Source organism: Sorghum bicolor, chromosome 4 (genome assembly GCF_000003195.3).
Source record: "Sorghum bicolor cultivar BTx623 chromosome 4, Sorghum_bicolor_NCBIv3, whole genome shotgun sequence".
Classification (NCBI taxonomy): Eukaryota; Viridiplantae; Streptophyta; class Magnoliopsida; order Poales; family Poaceae; genus Sorghum; species Sorghum bicolor.
The window spans coordinates 58,218,855-58,237,954 of NC_012873.2; the positions used below are offsets into that span (position 1 = coordinate 58,218,855).

At 46.1% G+C, this 19,100-nt stretch overlaps 2 protein-coding genes across 2 annotated transcripts; both read left to right on the top strand.

The window, feature by feature from the left end:
- Nucleotides 734-5,551, top strand: LOC8066413. The gene is made up of 5 exons (XM_002452494.2): nucleotides 734-932; nucleotides 1,596-2,335; nucleotides 2,437-2,490; nucleotides 2,609-2,793; nucleotides 5,053-5,551. The coding sequence occupies exons 2-5, from the start codon at nucleotides 1,663-1,665 to the stop codon at nucleotides 5,137-5,139; spliced, it is 999 nt and encodes a 332-aa protein (XP_002452539.1). The 5' UTR covers nucleotides 734-932; nucleotides 1,596-1,662; the 3' UTR covers nucleotides 5,140-5,551.
- On the top strand, nucleotides 11,322-16,012 carry LOC8075695 (probable beta-D-xylosidase 7). Its single transcript, XM_002452495.2, has 6 exons — nucleotides 11,322-11,800; nucleotides 12,565-12,864; nucleotides 12,977-13,146; nucleotides 13,636-13,733; nucleotides 14,341-15,105; nucleotides 15,190-16,012. Exons 1-6 carry the CDS (start codon nucleotides 11,372-11,374, stop codon nucleotides 15,780-15,782), a joined length of 2,355 nt encoding a protein of 784 aa, XP_002452540.1. The 5' UTR covers nucleotides 11,322-11,371; the 3' UTR covers nucleotides 15,783-16,012.

The window sequence follows — 19,100 nt, forward strand, 5'->3', positions numbered from 1 at the left end:
CTTGGCAAAATTCCCCCTTCACTTGGCAAATATGCCAAGTCCTCCATCGCTTGGCATCACGTGTATCCCAATTTGCCAACTAGTTCTGCCAACTTGTTGGAGACTCAATTTTGTGATTTTAGCAAAAATCCTAGGATACCAAGTTCTTTTGCCAAACCCAAATAGTGACATTTGGTTTTTAAGACTAGGCAGAACTATAAATTTGCTAAGTGAGCTTTAACAAATAAACTGTTGGAGAAGATCTTTTTTTCACTTGGCATTTGTTTTTGAGAATTGGTAAAATTATAAATTTGTCAAGTGAGTTTTAACAAAACGGTTAGAGTTGGAAGTCAAGAAAAGCTACATTTTAAGATCCGAAACTGAAGACGTTTCAAAACGGCCAAGTAGTCAAAAACATTCAATACAAATTTAAATTTAAGTATTATGTTTAGAATTTTGTGTACCGTTTAACTGATTCTGAACTTTTTCGGGACAAAAGAAAACTGATTCTGAACTTTTTCGGAGAAAAAAAAAACTGATCATGAAACGACTCACGCGGCTGACGCGTGCGGCGCGCCACGCGTCGGCCGCGCAGGTGCGGATTCCCAATCCAACGCGCGCGGCGCCGGCGCGGGGACTCGGCTCCCGCCTCTGGGCCCTGGCGCTCGCAATCCCAACCGCGCGGGCGCGGGCGCGGCGTCCCCTGCCCTGAATTCTGAATGCGAGCGCGCGCAGCGCTGGGGCGGGTGGGGTGCTCCCGGTCTCGGCTCGCTCAGGTCGCCCGCTCCAGTTTTCCGCCTCCATTTTTGCTGGCTCCACCAACAAAAACCCGACGCTCCCACCCTTCCCTTTTCCTCCCCAAACCCGCGCTCCCATCCTCCGTGGCGTGCACCGCGCTCCCCAGCTCCCGCGGGCGGCGACCTGGGAGAGGCCGGGCGGCGTCTCACGGCGAGGTTCGCGCTCCAAACCCTACTCCCTCCCTTCCGTCGCCTCACTTGCGCTTTCGTTTCCGGCTGCCGAGTCCACAGTCCACGCGCGTGAGGAGGGAGAGGATCCTGCTAGGTTTCCCTTGTTTTGGCACGCTTGGAAGGCTGGAACGCTTGATTTGTCCCCGGTAGCCGCTGGGTTTGTCGCTGCCCGCGCCCCCCTCCCTCCCCTCCCATGGGTCGATTGTAGTCGCGGCGTCTCTGCGCAAGAGTTGGGGATCCATGGCTTCTTTCGCTCTGAATTTTAGCCTTTAGGCATAAGGGTACTCATTTTGTTACGGTGCTATGACCTTGATTTAACAACATCGACTTCGCATTTTGATCTTTGGGCGAGATTGGGAGGATTACGTCTTAGAGAACCTTGGATTTTCTATTTGTTCGTCTGCGGCATGCATTGTCTGCTTCAAATGGGCTTGGATTTGCCCAAAAATTGAATTAGCAACCCGCGCATGTACTTGATTCCCCTCCTGCATTGGCCAGATCCAGTTGTGTTGTTTTTGTATGAGCAAAACCTAGCTATTTGTTTAGCCTACACTATCCAGCTTGGAATTTCACTTTTGCCGTTACCTCAACTGCTCAACACAAGGTCTACATGTTGCTTATTACGTTTTATGTCTGTGGATTGACCAGGCATTTGAGGCCAGGGTTTTTTTTGGTGCTGTTAATATAGCTGATTGGTGAGGGTCTGGACCTAGCAATGGCGGAAAATACTCATGGTAGTGGCCGATGCGCGCTTGGGGACTTGACGAATGTCCTTTGCAAGCGACCAGCCACATCAGATCTGGAGAAGAGTACAGGTGGGATAAAGATCAGACGGATTGAAAAGGACACTGGGACTGGGAAAGGGTTTGATGAAAATGCAAAAACCAGCAGTAGAGGGAAGGGAATTGTATTTGGGCATTTGTTTGATGGTGTTGCCAAAGAGAATTTCGAAAGGCCTTCTATCTTTCAGAACACTAGGGTTCAACACATGGCTGCCGAAGCAGCTGGGCTGTTATCCAAGGAGGCCAGTGACTTGAAGAACCATTATGCATCAATTGATTCATTTGATCTCAGTGATAAGGAGCAGGATTCTTCGCTGGAATCTGAAGGTGACTACGATGATGAAGATAATGATGAGATGAATGGTGAACTGCCACACCATTTTTGCACCTCAGAGCTAGCTAATAAAACATCAACAAATGACGACGAGTGCTTGACTCAGGAGGAGATAGTTGGTTCATCAGGAAATCAGAAGCCTCTGTCTTCATTGGATGCTATGGCAGGTGGTGACATGCCAAGTTCTAGTATTCAGCACGCTTCTATGAGAACTGGGGGTTTGGAAGAAGCTGTCGCCACAAAATCTTGTGCTTGTTCTTTCTGTCTTAAGGGTATGTTCACATTCATTTCTTCATTTCTGACGCATTTGCTTATGTCAGCATGATGGCATGCAAACATATATCTTACCTTTGTTTCCTTGCCCCTGAAATAGCTGCTTTTATGTGGATGGATCTCCATTATCAGGATGCAAGAAGCCGGCTTTCTGGTATGACCACAAATTCAACTCCTTTTTATAAGATGATATATATAAGTAACTAAGTACTTCTGATTTATTTATGTTGCTACATTTTACTGATGTCAATTCCTCTGTGCCGATTCCTTAGTATTGAAGAAAAACATCAAGTTTGCCAGGTTGTTGGAGGAAAGAAGTAGAGGAAGTGAATATGCTGCCAATGTAGCCGGATATAACTCAAAGCGAGCTGTGGGAATGGAGTTCGAACTATCTCAACAACAGAGATCACTCTTTCTTTATACAGAAAATGCCCTTGTCCGCGAGTCAACACAGCTTGTAAGTTGTTCTACCCATCTTTAACACTCCTTGCTTAGTACAAAATTTGTTGTTTGTGTATCTGTATCTTGCCAGTTGCCATCAATATGCACCTGTGATTATAGCAAAATAATGTGTGGCAGTCTGTTCAGCATACATCTGCTTGCACATGTTGATATGGTTTAATTGCTAGAAGGATCATGGATTTAAGAGAACGATCTGTGATAATTGAAACTCACGTGTTTTCTGCTTTGGGTCTTAAATCATTTATCTGGAGGCTAAGACAACAGACAAATAAGACCCCCCTCATATTTTTCTTTTGCAAACAGCTGGGAAAAAACATAACTATCATATAGGTGGGAGTACTAGCTCAATACTTGAAAGTTGAAGGTGCATAGGCTGGTGGAATCTGTAGGTGTAACTAAAGAATTAGTCCTTTTATAAATATCATGTTATTTGCTTCATGGTTCTGTTGCCATTTATCTTAACTCCTATACTTGTGAAATCATTTTATCGTTGTCTTTGTTCACAGTCGGGAAATTGTTGGGGCATACTACTTTGTGATCCTTTTTATCTGCTGTCCTTGTTTTCCAATACATTTTGCAGTAAATTACTTAAAAGTTATTGTATCTTCTAACTATGTGAGAATCTGGCCTCAGTTTTGAAATGGAGTTGTGCTGAAGAACTTTCATGTTAGTTACTCCCTCCGTTTCAAACTATAAGACGTTTTAGCTTTTCTAGATACATCGCTTTCACAACGCATCTAGACATAGTGTATATCTAAGTGCATAAAGAAAGCCATGAATCTAGAAAAGCCAAAACGTCTTATAATTTGAAACAGAGGGAGTAATAGCCATTTTTCTTCTTGGGCATGTGACAAGTGTTCTGTTTGGTTCTATTTGATTGCTCTATGCACAAATCTTTAAAAGACATTTCTATTCTGGGGTAAATTGCTGGATTTTGTGACGGTGCCTGTTTCGTACTCCCTCCAGTCAGTTTCAAGTGATGTTTTGGCCTCAAATTCTAACACCATGATGCCGTAATAATGACTAGACATTATTGCCATGCTACCCCTACTTGCATTACTTGGTCTACTTAAATAATCATTTGGTCAAAGTGCATGCATGTGTCTTGATCGGCGTTAGTGGATGCATGCAACCAGAAAAAAATATTCATGACCATAATCTTGATTCTATTGTCCGATCTTACAACTTTATGATCTTAAACTGATTTCTTAAGGAAAATCTACAATCCTACGTTGAAGTTCTGATCCGATTCAGGATAGCAATTTAAACAACCTTGTTCATGACCATGGAATCCCTTTTTTTTTTCTTTTTCCTCTTCCTGCATGCCGTTTGTGAGGATGAGTGTTCAAGTTATGCAGGGACATTAGGCCTTGTTTAGTTCCCAAAAAATTTTGCAAAATTTTTCACATTCCCCGTCACATCGAATCTTTAGACGCATGCATGAAGTATTAAACATAGACGAAAATAAAAACTAATTGCACAGTTTGGTCGGAATTGACGAGACGAATCTTTTGAGCCTAGTTAGTCTATAATTGGACAATATTTGTTAAATACAAACGAAAGTGCTACAGTGTCGATTTCCCAGAATTTTTCGGAACTAAACAAGGCCTAACTATACAAGTATGCAAAATGATAGGTAACGGGTCGAAGGGTAAACGGTGGGCGAAAGATCCTAAACTGTAAACTGCATTTTCACATATGGCTACTTTAACATGACTGGAGGGAGTAGAGAGAAATTTTCATCCTTTCTTTTTGAGAAGTCTATGTCTTGAACTTTCAATCGATTAGCCCACAAACTGAGTGTTGGTCAAGCATTCATTCTGATTCTGCCATGTTCTGAGTGATATGTGGATTAAAAAGATACTGAGAAAATTATACGGTTGCTTTGGTGAGACTGTCAATTCTGGTTGTTTTAACTGAAGTGCTTCTGAGTCTTTTTATTGCCTTGTTTTCGAAGATTGCTAGTCATGCTTACAACTTTGCTTCAAGTTCTTTCAGGCCGTTCTGAAATCCACTTAGAATTCTTTAACTTAAGCATTTGGATGTGTAAATTTGATTATATTGCATTCGCACATTGCATGTGACATCTTGCATGACATTTTTCTATGTATCCATCTTTTGGTATAAGGTCAGCTTATTAGTTATGTTTATTATTCCTTAGTGTATTTATGTTATGCCACTAACTGTATTCCTTTGGTTAATTGTATTTTTGGTTTATGGTTCTGTTCTAATAGTCATATTTTCTTTTATTCAGCATTCTACTTTTGTGAAGTTGAAAGAATTGAGAGAGAACTGCAAGACAAATCTTGAGACGATCAGCAAGTCTTCAATGAGAAAATGAGTGCTGCATGTTGCGCTGCTGAACTGTTAGTTTTCCTGAGACTTAGTATGATCAGCTGGCTTGGTTTGAAGCAAGATGTGCATTGAGATTTTTCCTCAACTTAGGAATTATGATGCTTACCATCAGTTTGGCACTTTGGCTGTAGTGATTACTCCTATCATAAAGCATTGTTCTAGTATGTTTTTTTTTTTGGATAAGGATTCTAGTATGTTTGTAGGTGATGTAAAAATAACCATGGTAAGGTAGGAACTGTAAGACATCGGCATCTTGACTTGTACTTTGCAGTGAGCTTCTTTCATATGAAAATTCTTTCCTCTCAGGGTTGTTTGTTTCGCTAAAAGGCCAGGTTGAAAAGTATTGTTCGCTGATTTGTTGCGAGAGAAAAACACTATACCATGACTGATAAGTACTATTCTTTTACTGAGTGTTATTCTTGTACGCTTGGTATATCTTTTTAGTAACTTAAGATAAGAGGGTGTTTGGTGGGGGGTGATAAAATTTAATAGACACTTTAGTATTTTCGTTTTATTTGATGATTAGTGTCTAATTATGAACTAATTAGGCTCAAAAGATTTGTCTCACAAATTATCCTCTAGTTGTTATTTTAGTTTTGTAAATAGTATATATGTAGTACTTTATATATGTATGTAAACATTCAATGTGATAGGTGATAAAAATGTGATAGGTGATAAAAAAAATCACATGAAAGGGGTCTAAGATTTTTTGATTTTCACCTTGTTCGCTTAAGCTTATCAGCTGAATCAGCAGTATTTTTCTTTTATAATACGGAAATGAGATTTATAGTTTTTTTTCCTGAACGGAGGAGACTGTCGTCGGTGCTTGACTGCTGTCACATCACATCCACGCAAATGCTACCAATCATGAGAAATGTGACGGTCTTGATGGACATTGATGGCGGCCATGTCATGCTTATTTATCCTGTAAACTAAGAATAAACTGTATAATTAATTATTTTTTATATATATTTAATGGTTCATGCATGGATAAGCCATGTAGTTAGTTATTTTTATCTATATTTAATGGTTTATGCATAAGTTTAAAGATTTGGTATGATGAAGAATTTTAAGAAAAATTAGGAACTAAACAAAGCCTCAACAGCGATTTTCTCGTAATGGGAGGCGATTACGGAACAGATATCTTCAAATGTCTCTTTTGCCATGACCATAATAGTTGGAGAACATTATTAAAGAGTAATTTAGTTTGAGGTATAGGGCAGCCTGCCATCGTATCACTTTTTTTTCCTTCTTGGAGACAATAGTCATTTTGTCGTCCAAGGTTCAATTTTATTCTTAAACTTTTAAAATAATTATTTTAGTCTTCAAACTTTACTTTTGGGCTTAGTTTTATGTTAGGACTATTAAAATGATTGTTTTAGTCCTTGAACTTTGCACTTTGGACGCACTTTCTCTCAATAGATATTTGAGGGAGCAAAATGACTATTTTGCCTTTCTTGAATGAAATAACTTTTTCACATCATTTCTCAAAAAACTAATAATTAGTATAAACATCTAGAACATAGGTATTTCACCAATTTTGAGAAATGGATCTCTCATGCTGCACCTCAAACCAAACTTCCCATAAGCTACTCATGTCTGCATTAAGCAAAACGCGGGACTTACGAGTGTAGCCTAAGCGACTCATTAAACGATCATATAATTGTCTAAAACATCCCCACCTACATAGATATATATACACACTGACGCAATGGAGCATATCCTCTTCCTTCCCTTTTGCGATGTGGCGCATTGACATCTTGCAGCGAATTAGGCCATGCCAATCCTACACGCCAGTACACGACGTCGTCAGCTAGTGGTCCTTGGTGGCGTTCGTGCCAAGTTATATCCATCCCAGTGCAGCAACCCAGCAAGAACATGGCTCCTGCAACAAATTAGCAAATCTCTTGCCCAACACACGCCGACTGCCCACTACTAATACACACTTCACTGCATATATCAGTGAAGCTGAAGCCCACAAGGTGTCACTGAGTCCTGTGTCACTACCTCTCAAGCAGTCTCAATGATGATCTTGGCATAATGCACGTCCAGAATGAGTGTTGTCTGCCAGGTCAACACAGCATGTTCTTTTGGAGATAGTGCGTCGTAAAAGTGGTAGGAGAGATCTGCCTTTTTTTTTTCCCGCGAGCATCATGTTGAGAGAGCATCGGAAGAAAGAATGGCACAAAAACTAGTTTAAGCGATCGACCCGGGCTATATCTACCACGCATGTGTGCGCGATTATTATCGCTTTTCGTGGAATTGGTTTGGGGACATTGCCCCAAACATCCTCACCAAACCTTTTGACCCCGGGCCACAAACACATTCGCATATTCTATTGCCAAATCGAAACCTGAATTCAAGGCGCATATTCTATTGCCAAATCGAAACCTGAATTCAAGGCGCTACTACACACTAGTGCCTTTTGCATATTCAGTAATTCAGTAGTTCTGCATAAACTTGTCATCTCCTTTTGCTCCATTTCGGTTACCTTCGCTGCCAATCAGTACACGAATGCTGCCACAGCTGATGACAGATGTAGGAGTAGAGACTAGTCAGTCCACGCAGGTCTCACTCAAGTTATTACTGTGTTCAGACGAACAAACGATCGCAGTTCCTACGAAGAAGCCGGGAGGCACAGCTGCAGACATGTCGAGCTCGACACTCCTCCACAAAAGCGGCAAGAAGTTAATGCCGCTTTGCATTTTAAAGATCGTTTAAAATATGCACGACGAGGACAGCGCCATGCCAATTATGGGCGACGGATCGGCCGGCCGGCCGGCCGGCGTCGAGTGCGCGTGCGTGCGTGCATGGCCGGCGATCGGCCTGCTGCGCTGGCTGAGGATCCCGGCGTCGTATATGATCGTGCGGCCGCGTAACGCATGCTGCATGTGCCGCTGCTAGTTGGACGCTGTCCTCATTCTCCGAGTACGTTGTGGGCGCGCAGTTTCTAGATCCACGAATAACCGGCGCCATCATCCAAACAGATGCATGCGATGCGAGCAGAACAAATGCCCGATCGGCGATCGCCCGATCTACGGACCGACCGCACTGCATCTGCATGCCGCTACCGGACGATGGACCAGACAAGTGTAGAGTCCCCTTTTACCTGTCAGCTCGCTAAAGTGTTTCTGTAAGGCCTTGTTTAGTTTACCTCAAAAACCAAAAAAATTTTAAAATTTTCTGTCATATTGAATCTTGCGACAAATACATAGAGCATTAAATATAGATGAAAACAAAAACTAATTGCACAGTTTGTCTGTAAATCGCGAGACAAATCTTTTAAGCCTAGTTACTTCATGATCGAACAATGTTTGTCAAATAAAAATAAAAACGCTACAGTGTCAAAATCCAAAAAAAACTTTTTAGATCTAAACAAGACCTAAGTATCCAGGACTCCATGTACTGTGAAAAAAGTTGTTCTCCTCGTGTTTCGGAACAGGTTACCAAGAACGCTACGAAGAACTTGCTGAGGATTCAGATGTTCTGTTCTGTAGAACTTGGGATTGCCAACGGTGAATATTGGCACAAAAACAATTGAGTCACGGGTCAACAGGTCCGGAGAACCCTTGCCGTGCCTATTACTAGTAGGAGCTACCAATCATGGCGTCAAATTAGCCCGGCCGGCGCATGCAGTGGAACGGAAGGTGTTTGTGGTTTTGCCCCCGAATCGACAGTCGTCAGTCCGGAGTCCGGACCTGACCAGTAAGCAGCACCTAACTCCACCACTTAGCCTACCTCGCTCGTTGATTACTCTATTCAGCGGCAAGCAGATCAGTAATGGCACGGAAAGTTCTGCGTCCTCCTTGTGGCCTTTAAGCTGCTTTTTTTTTTGGTCTCCTCGCCGACACTCAACTTGCTGTTCAATATATCCACTTCGTCACTTGGCCACAGATCATCCAGGGAGAACTGTGCTGCGATATGGGATCAGAACTGCCTAAGCTACCATTTTATTTTTGTTTTTTTTTGTAAAGATAATTTGCGGCACACAAAGGAGAGCTCGGAACTGAACCCTGAACATCTGCAGCGAAACCAGCGGCAGAGTGCAGACATCATGCTCAATGATGCGTTATTCTGTACCTTTAATTTGCCTACGAGGCTATGACTCCACTTCTAAGGTTTTTCCAGAGCTCGCATCCATCGGTCGCATTCAATTTCTGCGTGCCGTATCGCTGCAAAAGGATCGATCTTGCTCGACGTCTTGACTGTCTTCGGTTTAAACGGGTTTGCTTTGAACATTGAGGCTCTGCCTGATCTTTTGATGAACACCCGATTGACAGTGTCCACAATGCATGCCAACCTGCCATTTTCCCAGGCCAGAGGAACACTCTCCATCTTTCGCTATGTTCCAACAGTGACACCTCCTGACTGGCTCATGATCCAATTGTCACGTCTCCATCTCCTCTCCGTCAGTTTTGAACAAACATGGCAGCCTGATGCTGCAGCTTCCTGTTTGCCGGTGCCATCTTGATCGATCCACATCTTTCGTGATCGAAGCGGAGGTGACTCCGTGATCTGAGCAAGTGCATGCACCACACTGCGGCAGGGAGCTCACTGAGCACGTCGCGTCAAGCAATGTCGCTATCTGACAATTGTTTCCCTGGACTGGACTCATGTGGCCATGCCTTGGCGATCGGTCCCAGGCCTACTCTCTACAGTTCACAGGACTTGTCTGCGGCTGAATTCGGGCACCATGGGCAGAGCCAATTCACGAGAAGATGAAAACCCCATGCGAAACTATTACTACTGCATCGCGATCGATCTGGCTATAATTCTCGTCTTGTACAGCCGTCACGTCTGCATTATTTGACCGGCCAGCGGACGCCGCTAGTACTGCTAACTGCTCCGTCCGGTCCTCCGTCCTCGCGATGGCAACGTCAATGGCGAAATTCTGTCGCGCGGCGCTGTAGGTTGATGTCAATTTAGTATCGTTACATTATATATTAATTATATTTTTATATTATACTTATTTGATGTTATAAATCTTTGTATTTGTTTCTATAATTTTTGTTAAATTTGAGATGCTTTAACTTTCCAACATTTAAAATGAATTATAGTTTGGGATGGAGAAAGTGCTCTACTATGCTGTGTTTTAGACTCTACGTTGGCGGCAGCGCCGGTCTAAGCACTTGGAAGTTAATTGGACGCGGCCGCCGCCACGGCGAGCAGCACCACGCGTCGCCGCCGGGTCTCCGAGGCTAGTTTAGCTTGTCACGGGCGCTAGTCCGGCCAAACCCAAACATGGGCGCGCGGAAGCGGAAGACAGCAAAGCACGCATACGGCGACGAACTGTACTCCCCGTCCGGGGGGTCGGAGAAATTACGCTGCCCAATGCACACACCGACAGGTAGCCAGCCATGTTCTGCAAGCATTCACCCCACTGCGAGCTAGCTACGGCACTCCAGCCGGCCACTACTGCTAGCTAGTGCTAGTGGTGGCGGCCACGAGTGCACGACGCGCGCCGCGCATGGAGGAGTCAGGAGGAGGAGGAGCGAAGCTTTTTCGCGGATCTGAATCGCGACGCATGCAGTTCTCCCTCCGTAGCTAGAGGATATGTAGGATCGTGCATTCGTGCTGCCTGTTTGCGTTGCTCGCATGGCAGGCTCGCTTGTTCGCCCAACTTGCTTCGCTTTCGGAGAATGATGACTGGATTTTCAGCTGCTTGTCGTGTAAGGAAGAGTGATTATTCCATCATGCATGCGTGCGCATTCCTTCTCCCGGTGGTTTCGATTGCCTTGGACCTCAGAATTGGCCCATGAGTTTCTCTTCGAGATATCGTAACAGGGCATCCACTGATGATCTACTGTACTGAAGAATAAAAAATATGTCTAATTATCCGGAGATAGATAACTTGTTACTGTGCTTTTGAACTCGCACTCGCTAAAAGCCATCAGCACTGACATATCAGATAATTCATTTAGATTTCCACCAGGTGGTAGTGTATATATATATATGTTCATTAATCGCGAACCAAAACTGCTTGCCAATAATACTGCCAGTTAGTTTAGTACACTGACGGCAGTGAACTGGGCAAAACTGTCAACAAACACGGACAGTGACCTGCACTGTCAGTAGACTGTAGACTGTAGACAACACAGTCCCCGCGCATCGCGTCGCGCTCGGCGCCCCCCTCTGCCAGCCAGCTCGATATATACACACGCCTGCCGAGCAAGCTCTGCTCACTTGGCGCCGCGACACACGCGCACACACATACAGCCATGGGAGGCGGCCGCGCGCTCTCCTCCCTCCACGTCGTCCACGTCGCCACCGCCGCCGCCGCGCTGCTGCTGGCGGTCCTGCTGCAGCTGCATGGCGGCGCGGCGTCCGAGCCGCCCTACACCTGCGGCGCCGGCGCGCCGCCCAACATCCCGTTCTGCGACACGGCGCTGCCCATCGACCGGCGCGTGGACGACCTCGTCTCGCGGTTGACGGTGGCGGAGAAGATCTCGCAGCTCGGGGACGAGTCCCCGGCCATCCCGCGGCTCGGCGTGCCGGCGTACAAGTGGTGGTCCGAGGCGCTCCACGGGGTCGCTAACGCGGGCCGCGGCATCCACCTCGACGGCCCGCTCCGCGCCGCCACCAGCTTCCCGCAGGTCATCCTCACCGCCGCCTCCTTCAACCCGCACCTCTGGTACCGCATCGGCCAGGTACACGTACACCGCCTCTCTGCTTCTCTCTCTCTCTCTCTCTCTCTCTCTCTCTCTCTCTCTCTCTCTCCGTGCTATGGTAAACGCGCGGGGCATGCACGACCTGCCCATCGTTTTCACGTGTCCTTTGTGTTGCTGTGCGACGACAGCAGGAGAACGTGGCTGTTTCACGACTAACCACTGCCCTACTGGTAGTAGTACGCGTGATTAGTGATAATTATCGCTTTTCCCCCTAGAATCTAGATAGGGGGGCCATCTCTTAAATTGCTACTACTAAAATTAAAACAAAATGGAAGGTGATCCAGCACGTAGAGCGTGAGAAATGATGAGGAGGGGCACTAGAGCAGGCCATTTTCTGCAACAAACTCCAAAGAAATGCCGCGTGTTCTTGCACCTAATTTCACCAACCGGGTGTAACAGCTTTTGAACGCATATACGTACCGTAACGGTAGGTGCATGCAGCTTTTCTCCTTTCGGTCAAAATTGATGGAGGCGATTCGGGCCGTTCCGTTCGGTCTTGACTCTTGAGCAGACTGAGAAATTCACAACAAACGTTGTACCACTCGTGTTGTCCTTTTGTGCTATAAAAAACAAATGAAATGTAGTTTCTGAACGGAATGTAGTGTCTCAACTGTACTGTACCTAACAAAGTTGATTTTTCTTTTTTGTCTATTGTCGAGCATTAGAATTGTTCTCTGCTATGTGAGCAAATCTTGAAAGCAGAGAGTGATGTTACTTACTGATGATGCGACGTCGACGGGCAGGTGATCGGCGTTGAGGCGAGGGCGGTGTACAACAACGGGCAGGCGGAGGGGCTCACGTTCTGGGCGCCCAACATCAACGTGTTCCGTGACCCGCGTTGGGGCCGCGGGCAGGAGACCCCCGGCGAGGACCCCACGATGACCGGCAAGTACGCCGCCGTCTTCGTCCGCGGCGTGCAGGGCTACGGCGTCGCCGGCCCCGTCAACTCCACCGACCTCGAGGCCTCCGCCTGCTGCAAGCACTTCACCGCCTACGACCTCGAGAACTGGAAGGGCATCACCCGATACGTCTACGACGCCAAGGTGATTCCAATGCCTGCCTTGGCACACACTGGCAGAGTCTGTCTGTATGTTCAGGTGGTTTTATTATCTGGGACAAACTGAAACGAAATGCAAAACACTTGTCTCTTCTCAGGTGACGGCACAGGATCTGGAGGACACGTACAACCCTCCGTTCAAGAGCTGCGTGGAGGACGGCCATGCCAGCGGCATCATGTGCTCCTACAACCGCGTCAATGGCGTGCCGACGTGCGCCGACTACAACCTGCTCTCCAAGACGGCGAGGCAGAGCTGGGGTTTTTACGGGTGAGTCTGCTGCTGCAAGATTTGCTGAAAAGGGCCCGTGTGACAATGACAGATATCTACCACCGGCACGGCAGTTTTCGGAGCCTCCCTTGTCGTGGACCTGCTGATAAAGATAAACTTTTGGCTGAAGTTTTAGGCCTTGTTTAGTTTGGGAAAAAATTTTGGATTTCGTTACTGTAGCACTTTCGTTTGTTTGTGGCAAATATTATCCAATCATAGACTAACTAGGATCAAAAGATTTACAGGTAAACTGCGTAATTAGTTTTTATTTTCGTCTATATTTAATGCTTCATGCATGTGGCGCAAGATTCGATGTGACGAGAAATCTTGAAAAATTTTGGAAACTAAACAAGGCCTTACATGTCTTGAGCTGGGCAGTAAACTTTTGTCTGGGTGTATGGATCGGAAGCAAGGGCAGTAAAACTTCAGCTAAAAGTTTATCTTTGTCTTGCTGATACTTGCACGTTTTTACATGTCTTGATTGATCAGGTATATCACCTCAGACTGCGACGCTGTGTCCATCATCCATGATGCACAAGGATATGCCAAGACGTCAGAAGATGCAGTTGCAGATGTGCTCAAAGCTGGTACGAGCTCACTGCTTTAGTTATTAACAACACAAACACATCCTAGCATTAGGATGGATTAATCCGTGATCATACTGTCTGAATATTTTCTTTTTGAAATACTCCTGGGGCTATTTGGACAGTCTGTTACGATAGGTGACTGAACTTCAACTAAAAGTTGATTTAGCATTTTGGCTCCAACTAACTGCTCCTGCATGCTCATATATACTACCTTTTATCCTGTTTTGTTGATCTGATCATCTGAGCAAGCAACCCGATCCGCTACAAATAATTGCTATCATGACGAACATCGTGATATCATAAGATTCCAGATGTCACAGAAAAAGGACCAGATAAGCATGTATAGTAGCTATTCTGCTATCTAGTCTAAAACGACTAAAGCCTATAAGTGGTCCAAATCAACAATTACAGTGAAAACGAGACCCACATCAATCAACAAAGCAACAAAAACCAATAATGCGGCAGTTTGAACTTCTCTCAACGAAATTCAAACGAGTTGGTGAAAATTTCGTGAAAACTGACAGATGCCATGCCCCCCCCCCCCCCCCAAAGACACTGAGAAATACGTTTCTGACCCTTTTTCGTATTCCGATCGGAAAACTTTCAGGAATGGACGTGAACTGCGGCGGCTATGTGCAGAAATACGGCGCCTCCGCGCTCCAGCAAGGGAAGATCACGGAGCAGGACATCAACCGGGCCCTGCACAACCTGTTCACCGTCAGGATGAGGCTGGGGCTCTTCAACGGCGACCCGAGGCGGAACCGGTACGGCAACATCGGGCCCGACCAGGTGTGCACGCAGGAGCACCAGGACCTGGCCCTGGAGGCGGCGCAGGACGGCATCGTCCTGCTCAAGAACGACGGCGGCGCGCTCCCGCTGTCCAAGTCCGGCGTCGCGTCCCTCGCCGTGATCGGGTTCAACGCGAACAACGCCACCAGCCTGCTCGGCAACTACTTCGGCCCGCCGTGCGTGACGGTGACGCCGCTCCAGGTGCTGCAGGGCTACGTGAAGGATACGAGCTTCGTCGCCGGCTGCAACTCGGCCGCCTGCAACGTCACGACGATTCCCGAGGCGGTCCAGGCCGCGAGCTCGGCGGACTCCGTCGTCTTGTTCATGGGGCTGGATCAGAATCAGGAGAGGGAGGAGGTTGACCGGCTGGACCTGACGCTCCCGGGACAGCAGCAGACCCTCATCGAGAGCGTCGCGAACGCCGCGAAGAAGCCGGTGATCCTTGTGCTGCTCTGCGGCGGGCCCGTGGATGTGAGCTTCGCCAAGACGAACCCCAAGATTGGTGCCATCCTGTGGGCTGGATACCCCGGCGAGGCCGGCGGCATTGCCATCGCACAGGTCCTCTTCGGAGAGCACAACCCCGGTGAGGTTTCGTCCATTTCCTCTGAACGAATAGCTCTGGCATGGCAAACCACCAGCTCCTAACACAAATCATCTTCTTCTGCAGGTGGAAGGCTTCCCGTGACGTGGTATCCCCAAGATTTCACGAAGGTGCCCATGACGGACATGCGGATGCGCGCCGACCCAGCCACGGGGTACCCCGGCCGGACGTACCGGTTCTACCGCGGGCCGACCGTGTTCAACTTCGGCTACGGCCTCAGCTACTCCAAGTACTCCCACCGCTTCGTCACGAAGCCCCCGCCCTCCATGAGCAACGTCGCCGGCTTGAAGGCGCTGGCGACGACGGCGGGCGGCGTGGCGACCTACGACGTGGAGGCGATCGGGTCGGAGACGTGCGACCGGCTCAAGTTCCCGGCGGTGGTGCGGGTGCAGAACCACGGGCCCATGGACGGGAAGCACCCGGTGCTGGTGTTCCTGCGCTGGCCCAACGCGACGGACGGCAGCGGCCGGCCGGCCAGACAGCTGATCGGGTTCCAGAGCCTGCACTTGAGGGCGACGCAGACGGCGCACGTGGAGTTCGAGGTGAGCCCCTGCAAGCACTTCAGCCGGGCGACGGAGGATGGCAGGAAGGTGATCGATCAGGGCTCGCACTTCGTGATGGTCGGCGACGACGAGTTCGAGATGAGCTTCATGGCATGATCCCGGTTGTGAATTGTGATGCTCTCTTAACTTATTCAAAAGAAAAAGGGTAATTGGAGCAAGATTACGGCATTATTGATGCCTGAGGTTCATTGATAAGAAGTCTCCCCGCCTCTCCTTCTATTCTTTTCGAACAAGCTAAGGGAAGTAGGAATTATATTGATTACTAGCAAATATGCACGTGCGACACACACGTATTTCTATGTGAGAACCAATAGAAATAGCTCACACATAGTGTCTATGGTTATTACAGGCTTACATACTTTAACGTGTGACTGTCAAAAACAATGGTATAATTAAAATAAAAAACATATATATATTGCTATAGCAAGTAATAATTGACATAAATAGGAAAAATAGATTTATTAAACTGAGTTGAGTGATTTATTATTTAAATAATGTAGATAATTAGGATTTAATGTTTTTCTTAGTTCCTTTGCTGTTCATCTATATGGCATAGTAAGCAGAAATAAATTATAACATAATTTTACATGATTATCATAAGTCACAAATGCAACCAAACAAGAAAAATTAATCAATTAATTTAACATACCTTTGTGACATCGGTAGTTCATCCATATACACAATAGTTTTTGTCCTCTTTCTATTGAGATGAATAGCTTTGTTTTGGCTAAAACCTCATCTTTGGACAACACTGTTTCAGAAATACAACAATTATTGATGTATCTATTTTTTATATCATATTTTACCAATCAAACAAATAAAAATGATTTGTTGATATTATATTTTTACAAACATAAATCCAATAATCTAATCAGGTCAAAGATAGACGGACGGATCTTCTAGTCGTCTCCCTGCTACCTGCATGCTCTCCTCAAGTGCACGTGTGTGCCTAGAAGTGGAAGCTATGGAGGTCATGACCCTCGCATGGCTGCCCATGAAGGAGCCGCATCTGGCCGCTCTCCAAGGGCCATCCGGCCATGGCCACGCTCCCAACACCGTACATCATCCTCTCACTACTCCGCCGCCGCCGACAGCCCTCCGTTCTCCATCGACCCTCGCAGCAGTCATGGGGCGTGCACGAGGTCGTTGACATGACGGCGGCGGTGGCCAGGGCAGGGAGATGGAGAGGCCTAAGTTTTTTCCCTCTACGATGGCGGCAACAAGGGTCGCGTTCGTTGCATGGGGTGCAGACTCTGGGTACATACAGACGGGTACGTATATTGGTGGGTTGAGAAAAAATTAGACTCCGACCATGAGACGTATTTAAAATTGAATCTTGGTTTAGGAGTCTTATAGAGGAGTCTTATATCAAGAGAAGTCTTACATCTTAGTCTTAGTAAGGGCTCATCTAGCACGATGTATAGATCGAACGATTATTATAGTGGGAGAGCACCCTCAAAAAAACTCGCTCTTTTATAGTGTGATGATTAACAGATATACTTCACAAAATAAATCATATAAAAATCAGAAAAAACTAAACCATTGATTCGGTATATTCTAATAGTCATTAATAATAGTAGTATCCATTTAATCTATTCCATTTTATATTATAATAAAAAGTTATAAACCTGTAGTGAAGTGACTGTGATGACTAAGAGAGGATGAAATTAAGTCTCTTAAAGGCTACGGCACAAAAACCACTTATAAAATACTAAACAATTCTATTTAAATGTGTACTGTTCTTTTTATAAGTATATTGCTATCTATAATGCAAAAGAATTTTACACTATGGCCCTGATTGGTTTGCGGTCAAATTGCTATACCAAGGATTTGGCAAGCCAAAGTTAGGTAAAAGTTTTACTATGGATTTGGCATGCTAAATGTTGGTAGCAAACCAATCAATAGCCAAAATCATGGCATGCCAATTCTTTGGTTTGACAAATTTTGGAAGCCAACCAATCAAACCTTATAGATTTAAATCACACACACCAGGAAATACGAACACTAAACACAAAATCATAAATAAAACACAATTTTAGTTAGAAAATACAAATTCATGAACAACAATACGTGGAACGCCAAATCATCATCATCATATATCCTTCTTTATAGGGGAATCATGGTATACTCGCCAAATCATATTTTTGGTTAGAAAGGGGAGGGGCCAAAGGCCCAGGTATTGGTACATTGGGCCCTCGGCCCACGCATAGGCGGGCCGTCGTGCTCGTAGAAACCGGCCGACTTGAATGGCAAGTGCGATGGACGCTGCCTTTGCTCTCGTGGCAAGTGTGATGGATGCGCCAATACCACTAGCAGCAGCACGGCCCAGGACGCCAGAACTTCATAGTTGAAGCAGCTCTGCCTTCGCTTCTAGAAACAGCAGGCCGTGGCTGTGAACACGTGTCTTGCTGACCTTTTTTCGTCAAGGGGATTCGGCCCTTAGCAGCCGGGGTACGGGAACATGGGCACGTTCCCCGTTCCGGGAACTTCGTCCCGAAACGTGGAACGGGAACATCATGGAACATCGTTCCCAAATGCGGTGGAACACGAATCATATATAAGAGCAATCATAGGAACGTCAGTCCCAAGCGACTATGGAACTTCGTGGTGTGTGTGCATAGTGCGCCGTGCCCGTCCGTGAGCGGTCGGTGAAAAATCTAGATGGTGATTGACTCATTGGCCTAGACCTGCAATGAGCCTTAAGGTTGGAGCTTAGCAGCCGGGGTACGGGAACATGGGCACGTTCCCCGTTCCGGGAACTTCGTCTCGAAACGTGGAACGGGAACATCATGGAACATCGTTCCCAAATGCGGTGGAACACGAATCATATATAAGAGCAATCATAGGAACGTCAGTCCCAAGCGACTATGGAACTTCGTGGTGTGTGTGCATACTGCGCCGTGCCCGTCCGTGAGCGGTCGGTGAAAAATCTAGATGGTGATTGACTCATTGGCCTAGACCTGCAATGAGCCTTAAGGTTGGAGTTGGATAGCCCTAAATGAAACAAAAATACAATAGTAAATTATATCACGCTAGGAATCGAACTCATTTGGTTCAAAGCAACACGTAAAACTACCTGAGCCAACCACTACGTCACAAACACGTTCCTTTAAAAAGTGGAACGCGTTCCGCAACTTAAAGGAACGAGACGAAGCTATATACCCCCTACGTTCCATAGTTTATGAAAATATCGTACCGCGTACCACGTTACCGTATCACGTACCCTATGTTCCGGGAACTTGGCTGCTAAGATTCGGCCACCCGGAACCGGCAAAAGTCCTCTCAACATCCAAATCCAATCAAGCGGACAAAAACCACGAGCAATCAACACGAAAAGGCAACTACCGTCCTCACCTTCTCCATCATCATTACTACCACCAGATGATCGAGAGCGAAAGCATGCATGCATCGTAT